The sequence below is a fragment of the Melanostigma gelatinosum genome, assembly GCF_949748355.1.
Source record: "Melanostigma gelatinosum genome assembly, chromosome: 4".
Classification (NCBI taxonomy): domain Eukaryota; kingdom Metazoa; phylum Chordata; class Actinopteri; order Perciformes; family Zoarcidae; genus Melanostigma; species Melanostigma gelatinosum.
The window spans coordinates 4,491,728-4,506,357 of NC_136637.1; the positions used below are offsets into that span (position 1 = coordinate 4,491,728).

A 14,630-nucleotide genomic window follows, 5' to 3' on the forward strand; every position below is an offset into this window, starting at 1 on the left:
AGCCAGAATAATTTCTCAATCCAACTATTACACACATTAATTTCTGCACTGGCTCTGGTTTTAATTCAGTTTATTATCCAGTGCAAACGTCTTTTGGGCTTCCTTAATGTCAAGCCCCGACTCTGAGGAAATGCAACTGGACCTATAAGCAAGTTATGTGGGGAACAGCAACGTGACGGTTATCGCATGCAGTTTCTAATTTACCGTAGTTCCCTTTAGTTGAGTGACCGAGACTAGCAGTAGGGTAAAATAAATATTCACTCTGACATGTGGACAGGAGGAGGCGGGGTCTACCTCCTCTGTGTCAGTTGCCAACCATCAATTACATTGGAACTGTTTTGCAGTATTTGTATTGTTGAATGATCTGTGTTGGATAAGCTTGTGCAGTAGCAATGAAAAATGAAAAAAAAACACAAACATTTACATCTGATTTTACAATTCATATATCAGAATTTGACCTACCAAGGGACTACAGATGCAAATTAGCTTAAAGCTACAATCTGGTATGGCGCATCAAATGGTGACATTTATGTTTTAAACTGTTCATGGTCCCTTTTAATTATTTTTTCTTCTAATAAGTGAGGACGAAGAGCTGGCATGTGTGCTTCTTCCTTACATTGGCACCACCAGTTGCCATTGTGGATATTTGTGTGCGTTGTGCGATCCAAATGTGCAAGATGGAATGTACATATCTGGCTAACCGGCTGCTTTCAGAAGGCTGTAGGGAAACTAAATTGCACCACAGTTTGACTGGTCAAAAACCGGCAAATCAATCACCAGTGTCGACGCATTGTGCCCGTAAGAGCAGGTATTTCTGAGAAGTTACTGCACATGATGGATAGAACACCAATCATTCTCCTTTACGTTTAATAGAAAAAACAAAAACAAAAAAACTGTATAACAAATAAATATCAGGACATACAGTGAATGTGGTTATGTCATAGAGAGTCTGTTGAGCTCCTCCCGCTATACTAAGCCCTTCTGGTCCTCGTGAGAGCGCTGGTGGAAGACGAAGGAGACGGCAGCATCCCAGGAGGCTTTCAACACTTGGTCCCTCAGACCCTTCTTGTCGAAGCAGTGGTTCCACTGGGAGAGGTCGCTGGTACAGTCAGAGTCTTCTGCGGGAGGCCGGACCTCCCTGCCGTTCACACAGCGGCGACAGCGGAACCTGACATCACCGTGAGGCGGAGGAAGAGTAGAGTTCCGGTTCAATATATTACATACATTTATGATCATAGACTTGGTAATTATTTATCATAAAATGAAAACCACCGGGGGCCAGATGTATGACTCCGTAAAAGGATGTTTGATGAGAGCCATGATATGATAAGGTGGAGATGTAATATAAAGTGAGAGCCATAAAAACCGTAGACTGTATATAAGAAGTGGACGTAATCATCGTGAAGCCACCCAATGGTTTGTGGACTGACGTTACAAGCCTCGAGTTCTGCAATTTCACCGTCGCCATGTTTTTTTCCGCAACCAATGAACAGAAGTTACCATATTTGGAATGCGGAAGTGTGACGTAGAGACGGCGTATACGGCTCTGGTAGTGGCAGCGACCTGTCAAATCACACTAAAGCAGGGGTTCTTAACCTTTTTGACCTCAGGGCCCAACTTTTCAAGTACAAAGTGTCCCGGGGCCCACTCTGACTATATGCATCAAAAGTGTCAGACAACCTGTAGGTCATACAGAAACAGAGCAGTGGGCCTTTGGAGTCAGTCAACATTTAAGATTTTTGTCCGCATAAAATAAAAAAGTATCTTTCAGTGTAAATAACTGCCGGTGGCTGTATCTGTACAGGTAAAGGACAGTATAGGGCTGTAACTACACTATCAGTGAACAACTGCCTCAAATTTGAAGAAGATTGGACAAAGTATGACCATTCTACAGAGTTTCTTCCATGAAGAGATCCAGGCGGAGCTCTAAAAGGACATTTGGAGACCCAAATGGACACATGGTAACCTCATGATATTCTGACACACTAAAGGTGTTTCTCCCTTTATGTTTTGATATTATATTATTTCCCTTTTATTTTTAGCCTTTGCAAATTGCAAAAACTATGTATATATGGTCGAAGACATGGTGTGTGAGTAGCGGACTTGCTGTGCTTAATGGCTGCGACCGAGCGCACGATCGAGAATGAGAATAGCTCAGTTACGCAAACGTTGGTTGACGGCTTATGGAAGAGGAGGATAAGGTTTGTACTATAAGTACTAGCGTTTTCTGAAGGCAGTAGCTCCATGGTAACATCCGCTAGCACGTTGTCGGGTCTGTAATGTGTCTTTTTCCGTCGAAATGCTGCAAGATACGACTTGCAGCGGTTATGGCGACTTTGGACAGTGTGTGTGTGGGCTCCTTTTGTGGAGGAACCATAAGAAATGAAAGAAAATCGATGATTTCTTTGCAAAGATGAGGATTTTGGGCATGCTGGGATACCAAACACGGACATGTTTTGTGACGTATTTGCGCAAACAAGCCGTAGAAACGGAAGGGGAGGGGATCGAGGATGCCGGTGTTGAACAGGCGAAACCCTTGTTAAATAAATGAGATGATAGAATGTGATGATCACAAAGACATTTATTATCATGTGTATGTAAACCTGCATACACAACAAGAAGCCCAACAGACTTTCCCAGGAGCGTTGGATGTTTCGTCGCTACGTGTCGCTTTGTTTTTGAAGGCTTCAGTGCTTCGTTTGATAGCATTAGCTCACATTCCACACACTGAGCCCTCGGCTCTGCCTCGTTGCCTCCGTTCACAAAGCTGTACTTAAGAAAGTCAGGGTTGTACTTGCGCACACATTTAGACTTTTGGGGGGTATAGCACCACTGTCGTCTACATTTTTTCTTTTTAATAACTTATCCATAACTTTCGCTACAGGCTAGCGGCTAGCTGAGTGTCTTCTTCTGCTTATTGCAGCTTGTTAAACAACTGACTGACGCATTACCGCCACCAGGTGGTGGGAAGCTATATTGTAACTGAGCGTCTCATGGATAACAGTAATATCTCTGGTGTCTTCAATTGATAACCTATGCGGTCCCGCGGCCCTCGCGGCCCACAGGTGCAAAACTGAAAGTTTTTCGCGGCCCAATCATGGTGGGCCGCGGCCCAATCATGGTGGGCCGCGACCCAATCATGGTGGGCCGCGGCCCAATCATGGTGGGCCGCGGCCCAATCATGGTGGGCCGCGGCCCAATCATGGTGGGCCGCGGCCCAATCACTGCACTAAAGCATACCCTGCTTTATGGTCTGTTTGACTCTAAATTGACCACAATTTACTAAATGAACATCATGCTGTATTGAAGAATACTTGAAACTAAAGATTGAGACCATAAACTCATGTTTACTGAGGTAATAAATCAAGAGAGAAGTAGAGTAATTTTCTCATAGACTTCTATACAACCAGAGGAGTCGCCCCCTGCTGGTCAGTAGAGAGAATGCAAGTTTTAAGACACCTGGTAATTTGTTTAGCCTTTATTTGACCTATTAACTAAATGGTAAATGGACTGTACTTGTAAAGCGCTTTTCTAGTCTTCCGACCACTCAAAGCGCTTTCCACTATAGGTCATCATTGACACCCATTCATACACTGATGGCAGAAGCTACCCTGCAAGGTGCCACCTGCCCATCAGGACTCTAACATTCACACAACATTCATACACCGTAGGCACAGCTACGGGAGAAATTTGGGGTTAAGTGTGTTGCCCAAGGACACATCGACATGGACTAGGGGAGCATCGAATCCTCTGATTGAAGGACGACCCTGCTCTACCCCTGAGCCACAGTCGCCTAGACTAGACAGACTTGTTGTAAATTGCTCATTTCAGCCGGACGAATGCCACCTCTTAATGAGGAGGCGGGATAAGATTTCATTCGTGGCATAATCAGCACCCCTCAAATCTCCACATAAGGCTTCATGTTCCACTACGTTTGTGGCCAAATTTTATCCATGAAAATGTTGAAAAAGAGGTTCAAAGAAATATATCTTTCACACTGAAGTTCAAGTCCGGTTGTCAGAAATCAGCAGACAAAAACATATTTAGCAGTGTCTGTATAGTCATATTAGAGGATCACTTTGTTGTTTTTTCTAAAGAATTGAATAGCACAGCTGCTAATGCAATGTCATCAGAACAGTGCTATACTGTGACAGACAGCACCATAGTGACCTATAAGTTTGAGATTCATAAAACAAAACAGAATAAATCTGATGAAAACAATGAGTATGTTGGACTCACGTCTCAAACTGTGTGTATTCACAAAGTCAGTTGTTCATGTACGTAACCCCTGGTATGAGACTTTGAAACTACAAGAGCCAGTCAGGGTCTTCCAGCAATGATATCAACCAGTCTGTTAAATCAGCGGTTCCCAAACTTTTTAGGCCGCGCACCCCCTTCTACATCCCGACCGGGTTCGCGCACCCCCCCCCCCCCCCTTAAAAAAAAAAAAAAAAAAGAAGCAACAGAGCCTTTTAAGCTTTCATAGCCGCATAAGAATCGGACTAATGAGAGAACAGTTTGCTCGCGCGTGGCATTTGTTTACAAGATTTAGTCCGCTGTTAAATGTTGCAGTGTGAACACAAACCGAACAAAGGAGCAACTGCAACAAAGCAAACGAACTGAAGGTGTGAAAACGCCCTGAAACACTGCAACAAAGTTTCAATAACTTTCAGTGACACAAGGCGTCACTTTTAAAGAGCAATACGGATGCGAGGACACACGCACAGGCTCAGAGGCAGATTATCACATTTCATTTACAATTAATGAGCGACTAATGTAGCCAGGATGTCTTCGGACAAAGCATCGATGCGGCGCGACACAGTGTTGTTGGACACCGGGATCATGTCCAACTTTTTTGCTTCTTTCTCCCCAATCATACATTCCACCATCTCTCTGGCAGCTGGGAAGCACACGTCTTCAGTGATTGTGTGCGGTAGCCCCTTTCTCGCTATTCTGTAACCAGATATGAAGCCCGTAGTGCGTCATTTATAGACCAACACATGAATGAGACTGCAGTTGTTTTGGCTGTTTTGTAACTCCTCCAATTTCGATATAAACAATGTAAGGGGCTTTTGACTTGCACTGGCATGCTTGGTGTTCAGGTGGCGACGTAAATAAGAGCTTCAGACTGTTAGCCAGAACCTCACTGCACACCACGCACTGTGGCTTTGGGGAATCTGCGTTGCCAATCCAAGTGAAGCCCAGACACAGATACTTTTCATCATATTCCCTCTTTTTTTCCCAGTCTGATGCTCACTCTCGTTTCCTCTTTTTTCACCTTGACTCCGCGATGGGCCGATGTGCTCCCGATTTGTCTGTGCTGCACCTCTCCGTTCCCCTCGCCTCCGATTCCTCTCTCTCTCTCTGTCCCGCTCCTCTTTTACGACTGATAGCTTCAGATGTCCCACCTGACAGCTTTTAAATTAAAATTACATTTTTTTTTTAATATTTAATATTATTACACCATCAGACCGCCATTACACTTTTCCTCTCGCGCACCCCCTAGAGGCAGCTCGCGCACCCCCAGGGGTGCGCGCACCCCACTTTGGGAATCCCTGTGTTAAATGATATATTCATCCAGGATTTCAGCACAGATTCCATGTGTCCCCAAAAATTTGTTTCACACATTTGTAACAAGCTGAGCATGAAATCAAACATATAAAAAGTTTGTGCTGTTTCAGTCATGTACCGGTCATGCGTGTCGCTGGTGGTCTCCTCGTTGAGGGTGAAGAGTTCTCGGAGTTCGCCCAGAGAGAAGTGACGCTCCACGTCCTGCTCCTCGTCCACCACGCAGCTGCTCAGGGCTTTCTTGTGGGCCTGCCTCTGGAGGATCTTCTCCTCGATCGTCCCGGTCTGTCAACACACAAACACACGGGTCAAAACGGGGAAACTTTGCACACCCGGCTGCTCGGACACATCCATTATGAGGTCCTGAACTGTGTTGAATAGTTAAATCAGTAGAAATTTTTATTTATTTATACATGTGAAAATATTACTGTGTATTCCTTAAAACAGACATTAAGCATACAATGTGTAATACCTGGCCACATACTCCAAACAAATAGACTACTGGGTCCATACAATCTACATTTAAAGTAATCAGTCATGTAAAAAAAAAGAAAAAGTAAGCCAACTACTGACTAACAGCTGAAACTCTGATAGACGGTAATAAACACTTAATGTTAATGTGTGCCATCAGCCTATAGTTTACGTTAGCCATCTATACGTTTACTGTGCCACTAACCAGGTGGCTATATGTGTCGGTGTACAATTTTTTATTGGATTAAATCCAAAGTGGCAGTAATTAGAAACAACTTGTATTTGTCCCCGGGCTAGCTGGTTAGCATGCTAATTTCAGTAGATATCTCTGCAGCACAAAACATAGGTATCTTTGACATGACGTCAACACTGTCGCCTCTTCACGTTCTGGCCAGATCTTACACATTGCACCTTTAAGAAGTGTTGACGATCTGTTTTCATGTCATGTGTGCATCTATTGCGCTGTGTTGAACTGACAGAGAGCAGTCTGTAGATGTAGCAGGTCTTCTTCTGGCCATCTCTCCACACCCGTGCCATCGCCTGCTCGTCATTGGCCGGGTTCCAGTCTGGATCAAACATGATCAGGCGATTAGCACCAATCAGATTCAGGCCACATCCACCAGCCTTGCTGCTGAGCATGAAGATGAACTCTGGATTCTGAGAAAACAGATGAGTCAGACGATGTTCAGCTGCGTTTTATTTCTTTTTTAAAGCTCAATGTGGTTTGAAACAGTTTACAGACTCACCGATGGACTGTTGAATCTTTCCACAATCTTGGCCCTTTTCTTGATGGACATTGTGCCATCCAGACGAACATAGAGGTATCTGCAAAAGACCAAGAGGAGGGGGGTTGCTGCTCACTCCAACTGACAAATCCTATCATACAGACAATTCAATTTCCCAAAAATCACCTTCTAGATCTGCACAGCTTTTCAAAGAGGTCCAGTGTTTGAGTGTAGTTGGAGACAAGCACCACCTTGTCACTAGATGTAGTCCTTGTCATTGCCAGAATGTAGTCAAGAACCAGCATTTTCCCTGGAACAAAAGGAAACAATATATTACCAAAAAATAGAAAGATGAGACCCTTTTTTCAGTTCATGTTTGAGCATGCACCACAATGACAGTAGCAATGCTATAATAAGTGAAGCAGCGGAAACAAGCTATGAACACACTGGCATATTATCACCATAGACTGTATATAAGAAGTGGACGAAGTCATTGTGACATCACTCATTGGTTTGTGGACTGACGTTTTGAAGCCTTCACCATCCTGGATTTTTGTCGTCGGCATTTTTTTTTTTGCAACCAGTAATTGGAAGTGACCATAGTTGGACTGCAGAGGAGTGACGTAGAGATGCCGTATACGGCTCTGTTAGCGGTAGCTAGCTGTCAATCACAAGGTAGCCCCGCCCTAAAGCATACCCTGTTTTACTCTAAATAATTTACTAAATGAACATTATTTCATGTTTATGAAATTTAAAAACATGACAAAAAACAACCCACATGCAGGTCAGGGTCTGAAACAATAATTGTACAAAAGCATGAATTAATAATTAATATTCACAATACTATCATGTGAATTATTAACACATCATTACCACTCTTTTTTTTCAATTAACTTTATCTCCAAAACCAGTATATCATGACACCCCTAGTAATAATAAATTAAAGATACAAAACTATAGTTAGTTCCTTTAAGTTAAGGTTAGCTGTTCATTTGAACCTTTGAGAGGTTGTGAATGAATCACAGACCTGTCCATGCATACCGTCCCATCCAGAGATGTAACCAGCAATCAATAAAAAAAGGTTTGCACATCAGCTCCCCCACCCCAAAACGAGAACACAATAATTGATAACCTCTCACTAAAATGACTGCAATGATGATAAAACCAGTGCCTATTTTCAAAGGCGTGAATGAGGTAGCCACAAGTCTTAAAATGTTCAGATAACTTTTATTGTCCTAGAAAGAGTCATCAGGAGCCATTATGCTGTATTGCTTTGTTTTTAACACCATCAGAGTATTTTACATATTCTTACCAGAGAGCTGAGGCTCCACAGCCTTAGTGCAGTAACCGGGTGGAAACAGATCCAGCGCCCCCTCAAAGCCCTCCGCACCCTCCACGCACTTCTCATAGATGAGAGCCGGGTCTGAGACGCAGAACACGGGTTAGTGTTTTCCGCCAAACAGCAGATGATTTTACAGTGAGTTATATTTGGTTTAAGCACACTTACGATTGCACAGTTTCTTGAGTGATGTGATGGAAGACAGGGAGGAGACAGTTATTTTGCCCTCTTGTAACGTCTCAATGGGTTTGGCCTGCCGCAGGAAGTGCTTATAGAGCTCCGACTGCAGAGGGGTCAGCCTACAGGGAAACAGTCAAATGCTGGGATGTGTCTGTAGCCATATTTCCTGATTTAAATAAAGCTCAATTTAAATTTAAAATATTATATTTAGTGCTGGGCAAGTTAAGGAGTTATTATCGTGTTAACGCATTCATTAATTAACGCCGACAATTATTTTACAGCGCGTTAATGCATTTTTTAATTTTATTTTGAAAGTCCGTTGCTGACTGGCAGCGGTGGAGGAATGGAGACGACTGGACATCGCTGCGGTAAAGTCAGCAGACACACAGATCTCCGTGGTCAACTCAGCAGACACTTACACTTTAGTGCACCTATATGCTGGAATTCACGGTAAATGCATTGAAACGGCACAGATCGGGAGCGCGCGAAGGACTTCGTTAGCAGAAAGATTAACGTGAGACAACATCCGGTTTCTTCAGACGAATATCCGGTTTTCAGAATTAGATGCCAACAAAGTATAAATTATATTCACATTAAGCATAAAACATGCTGCATCTCGTGAGTTAAAGGGAAAATACACCTAAATTGTGGGTAAAGTGTCTTTATTCTTTGATCGCTGGGTCACCATCATCACCTCTGAGTTACAGCATTATATTGATGAACAGTAGAGCTGCATTCACATGCTCTGACTGTCATGAAGACATTTTTGCTGAAACGTGCTGAAACATTTTATTCCTGTTGCACAGCAGTGGAACGTTTCACATACAGTCAGCACACTGAGCACAGATAGTGAAGAGATAGAACTGCTACTGTGTAACGGGAATGCTGCTGTTAAGAATAACCGTATTTGTTTAAAGTGTTTACAAACCAAATGTTATTGCCCTTTTGTTCATATAGCAGTACTTTTAAAATAAAAGTGCACAATACACAACTTTTTAATTCATTATTGAACTTTGCCATAACAATGTGATTAATCGCAAAAAATCCATGCAATTAAAGATTTTAATCGTTGCCCAGCACTAATTATATTATAAACTAATCTATTTGAGAAATTCTGCAGAATTTGTAAATACATAAAAGGTTTTTGATTGAAAAACACGTTTTTACTCAAAGTAAGGGATTGAAAATAATGTGTTATTGGTACTGAAACTCAGCTTTAATTGCCTCCTAAATATTCTTCGTTTTATGTCAACCTGTCCTTAACCAAAACCAAACTGAATCAACCTACCTGCAACATACGACCTGCTCGATTTTCACAGGAAGATATTTCGACAAGATGTCAGATGTTCTCCTTATCAAGCACCTGTAAAGGCAGAACATGGTCAGTTTTATTAAGGGAATAATTAACTTCAAATACAAATAAACATTTTAGACACAGTGTTGTCTGATAAAGTGTGTTAAGCAACTAATATGATGCAAAACTAAAAAGAAATTTCATTTTGTTTGGAGAATGCATTTTCTATTCAATAAATAATAACTGTGTGATGCATTTCATGATTTGTGTTCCCTCTGTTCTTAAATGCTTTTAGGTATTAGCGTAACAAATGTTGTTGATGTAGCATTGACCCTATAGTACGAGTTTATAAAAAATATTTAAAAAGCAGAAACGAGAATAAATTAAAAAGAGGAAGCGATAAAACATTTGATGACACATTTTAGTGAAACACCAATGTATCAACCATCAATCTGTAATAGTCTAAAGTAGGAGTGGCTTCTATAGATGAAATCTTCCACCTGGAATTTAATACAATATTGATATACAGTATATATAATCAGAGAGTTCATTTTCTGGAAAATCGTTTAGAAGCCGTTTATGGACAACCAGACAAAATATCTCTTTCTGGGTATTTAAATAACAAGACATACAACTTCATGTATAGATACTTCATAGAAAGATCCACACGCCTTCTTGGTCGATATATATTGTAAAATAATAAATGAATGAAAGATAAAGCAAAGATAACAAAAGCTGCTTTATTCTAGAAAATGAAGTAGAATAAAACACCCTGCATACGTGCTTTGAGCTCACCTGTTAACGATGCTGATCAGCTCCTTGAGTTTGCCCTCTCCGGTCTCTCTGTCTTTATCACTAGCAGCTGCATCTCGACCCTTGAGGATGGGAAGCTCAAACCGCTTTTTAAACTCCTGGGCTGTACCTGCCATCCAGGGAAGAAAAAATAATATAAAAAACAAATGGAGGGGATCAGGAAAAACAGCAGATGTAATCCAAATATGGTTTAGCCATTTTGTGCGTGGCGCTACTTACCAAGGATCCCAGCATTAACAAAGTGGACCAGGCTGAAGTACTCCAGCAGGTCGTTCTGGATGGGAGTGCCTGATATCAGCACTCTCCTCTGGGCACTCATGGCATTTAGGGCCTGGTATGTCTGGTTGTCAGAGTTCTTCAGCCGATGACCCTAGAGCACGCACAACTATTATATCACCTTGTCAACGGTCCTCGCTCGACAATTCTGGGGTACAAAGGATGAGATAACGTACCTCATCGCAGATCACCAGTCCGACCTTGCCCTTGTGCAGAACCCCGGCGTGCAGCCGAAACGTCTCGTATGAGATGATCAGGATTGGGGTTGGTATCCTCAAACCATGCTGAGACATGAAGTTCACTAAAAACCAAAGATAAACAAACAAATAATAATGTTTACCTGGAAACTAATCAACACTATTAAAACCAGAGATTGTCAAAGTACCCTCCATTTCCAGCCAGAAGTTGAGGTTTGGTGGTATATTTTTGTAATGCTAGAGGACACTTGGCCAAAATGTAAATGAACGCTGCAATATTACCATTAGTTACAATTACTTGAAATAGCAGAAAAATCTTAAGAAAGTAATATGGAGATGTAATTTTCGATTGATGCGAACAATCATACATTCATTCTATGACTTTGGAATCTATCCAGCTTTAAAGCTGCATTAATTCAGTTTTTGGCCACTTGGGGCCAGTAGGACGAGCTGAAAACACAACATCTGACATACTGTGTAAACTCTGCATTAGGTTGTTCTGTGTAAGCAGACACAGAGCAACATCATCATACATTTGGAGTTGTGTTTGGACACATGATGCTTATTAGAAAGACACAGCAGAGAAGTGACAGTAAAATAGTGGAGAGAGAGAGCCAGGGGTGGAGACATGCAACAGAGGTTGAGGTTCATGGTTGGTGCTCTAACCCCCAAAGCCTCCAGGGTGCCAAAATGTAAAAAGAAAGAAAAATGTAATGCTTGCATTGTGCAGCCTTGCTAAATCCCTCTGGTTTGTTCTTTTGGCTGATTTTGCTTTGCATTGATTCAGCCACAAGACGGCGCTACAATGTGTAAAGCAAAGAAGGGAGACAATACAGGTGACATGGATGATGGCCTCAATAGGAGAGGATGCAATTATCCTAAAGAATGGCAGTGTGATGTTTGAATTATTCTGGTTTGGCTCTTGAAAACTTGAAAAAAGCGGGAGTCTGTGGTCCACAAACTCTGCTGTGGATACTCGTGATGACACGGAGGGGAGAGGTAAACTGCACCTAGCTTTCTATCGATCTCATCCTTTGAACCTCCGTCGATGGCCACCGGTGAGACGCGTCCTCCAAGCCACTTTCCTACTTCATTGTACCAGTTGCGAACCAGACTGGAAGGGGAAACCACGATGGCCTTGTCTATCTCCGGCTTAGCATCTGGGCTTTGGCGCAGCAGGGTCCATATGAGGGCGATGCACTGCAAGGTCTTCCCCAGGCCCATCTCATCGGCCATGATGCAGCCGTACGAATCAGAGATGCGTCTTCCGGTCACACACTCCCACAGGAACTTCACCCCCTCAAGAGATAAAAAGACATCCATTTTGTATCTAATATATAAATATATTTATTTTTTAACTTGTGGTCCGTTAACTTGCTTTTTCTGGAGCTTTCAACTGCATATTGTGGTCAACCTCACAGATGAAGACAATGATCACTGATTGAAGGCTCCATAAAAAGCTTTACTTTAGTTTGTTTCGTCAATATACTGCTTCCAAGGTCAAGAACTATATTACTTCTCATTCCATTTTTAAGTTTATGAAGAGAAGCAATGTGAGGCCGTTTCAATAATTTCAATAATGTCCACGTCTCTACTATTTAACACTATTATGATGAATGCAATATATCTTTTAATATCATTTTATTTTTCAGTTGAGTCAGTAAAAGTTTAGAAAGAAAGAAAGAATCTTTACCTCTCTCTGATGGGGTCTGAGCACTTTTCCTAAAACTGGATCCACAACAACATGGACTGGTAATTTTTCTCTGGACAGGACAAAGAAAGATGACATTTCTTTTTATTACAAGAACTGATATACAGCAATGCCAGTGAAGGCCATAAAGTGTAAAAGTTTCTGTCTACAAATCCATATATCTGATCAGAATTGATCATTTAAGAGGACTTACTTCTCAGCTTTGATCAGATCGTGAGCGCTCAGAGGCGGAGGCTCATAAAGGACCAAAGCGTCTTCTGCGAAGGGATCGTGAAGTGCTTTCCTCACACCGCCACGCTTTAGACCGAGTGCCCTGATTCCCAGTGCACCTGTGGGCAATTCATCAAGAGTACACTTTCAGTAATTCTTTACCCATTGTACTAAACATGAAAGAGAAGCGTGTAACAAGGAAATTGTTACCTGTGTAATTAGAAATAGGAATTTTGAATGGCTTGGCGAGAATAGTGCGAATAAACGCCTCCTGTAGAAAGGATTTTAAAACAAGTGAGCAAAGTCGTGGCATCAAATTTGTAACTATTCACACACAAGATGTAGTTTGATAGTGCTCAACAACGCTTACATGTTTGTCACCATCCACACATGGGGGCAGCTTATTTAGCTGTGTTAGAGGCTTTCTGAAGGGAGAAATATGGCTTTCTCTGCTCTCATTACCACCTTTTCTTTTTTTCTCCTGTAAAGAAAGCATTACACACTTTTTAATTCCAACAGCACCGATGTAGCCCATCATTCTTTATGGGTTTTCACTCATTGAATCGTGACCATTTCCCCTCATAGCTGGATATTGTGAAGAAAGAAAAACATTTACCATTGTCAGCAAAGCATCTATGAGTTTGTGCATCGCTTATCCATAAATTGCACACATGATAGGCAGTTATGTTAAAGCTTTCATTGAAGAAACTAATGGCAAATATGTTGATATATTAATATGTCTGTGCGTATGCCAATATATAAGAAAGTATCTAACATTAACGCTAAACGTCCAAATGTATTAACAGACTTTGGCGTACTGGTCTCATCATATAAGGACGCAACAATGAGAGAGATTTGCAGTCAACTCTGAATGTAACAGCTTTGAATGAAGCTAATGTACAACGTTAACTTATTGGTCATGCTAATTTACTCACAGTTCTACATGTCCAGTCATCATCTTCACAGGAATCTCCTGGTTGCTTCCGTTTAGCAACCTGACTGGGTGCAAGACTCCTCCTCTGGGATTGGGATTTTAATCGATTAGCATTAAAATAGATAGTTTAAAGTTGGTAGTAAACACCCGAATGCAGTCTGAAGCATGATGGAAAAACATAACACTAATTCGGCTTACTTACCATGTTCCTTGTTTCCTAGGCGTAGCTGTTATGTCGATACTCCTCACTTGCCCGTGTTGCTAGCATTTAAAGCTAACTTACCCCTAGTTACCCAGAAACAGCTAACGCTAGATGCTCTGCCTGCTTTCAAAGCAAAGTCGCTCATGTCAGTGTCAGTCTCCTTTTTTTGCTCTTACTTTATAAAAACACGAACTGACCGAACAGATCAGTATTACCAGCGATATGACATGGGCAATATGTCATATGTTAGTCCTCTAGAAGATTTATAATAGCATTAGTTTGGCATGCAACCAACTGCAGTTTCCCCTTCGGTTTAGCTTTATTCCGGTTGGTATTCAACTTCGCGCTAAATGTTGTTCCTCAACATTACGGCAAGCCTGAAAGGCCAAAAACACTGCTACGTCATTACTGTAGGGTGCCGGTGTGCGAGAGTTCTGGTATTTACCGAAATCGAACTGCGGTCAAGTCAGCAGACACTCAGATCTCCGTGGTCAACTCAGCAGACACTTACATTTTAGTGCACCTATACGCTGAAACTTACGGTAAACGCATTTAAACGACGCAGATCGGGAGCGAGTGAAGGACTTTGCAAGGTTAGCGGAAAGATTAACGCGAGACAATATCCGGTTTTCAGAAAAAGATACCAACAAAGTATACATATTGCATAATGAAATGAGATTAAATGAATTATATTCACATTAAGTATAAAA

The 14,630-nt window shown here is 41.7% G+C and overlaps 1 protein-coding gene across 1 annotated transcript; it reads right to left on the bottom strand.

The window, feature by feature from the left end:
* Window positions 1–859: 859 nt before the first annotated feature.
* On the bottom strand, window positions 860–14,318 carry rad54l (RAD54 like). Its single transcript, XM_079266556.1, has 18 exons — window positions 13,921–14,318; window positions 13,720–13,803; window positions 13,155–13,265; window positions 12,995–13,055; window positions 12,768–12,903; window positions 12,557–12,626; window positions 11,874–12,162; window positions 10,843–10,967; window positions 10,610–10,760; window positions 10,373–10,499; window positions 9,572–9,646; window positions 8,272–8,402; window positions 8,077–8,187; window positions 6,951–7,074; window positions 6,786–6,864; window positions 6,517–6,696; window positions 5,690–5,853; window positions 860–1,168 (listed from the first exon to the last, which is right to left on the bottom strand). The coding sequence occupies exons 1-18, from the start codon at window positions 13,921–13,923 to the stop codon at window positions 967–969; spliced, it is 2,223 nt and encodes a 740-aa protein (XP_079122682.1). The 5' UTR covers window positions 13,924–14,318; the 3' UTR covers window positions 860–966.
* Between the last annotated feature and the right edge of the window lie 312 nt (window positions 14,319–14,630).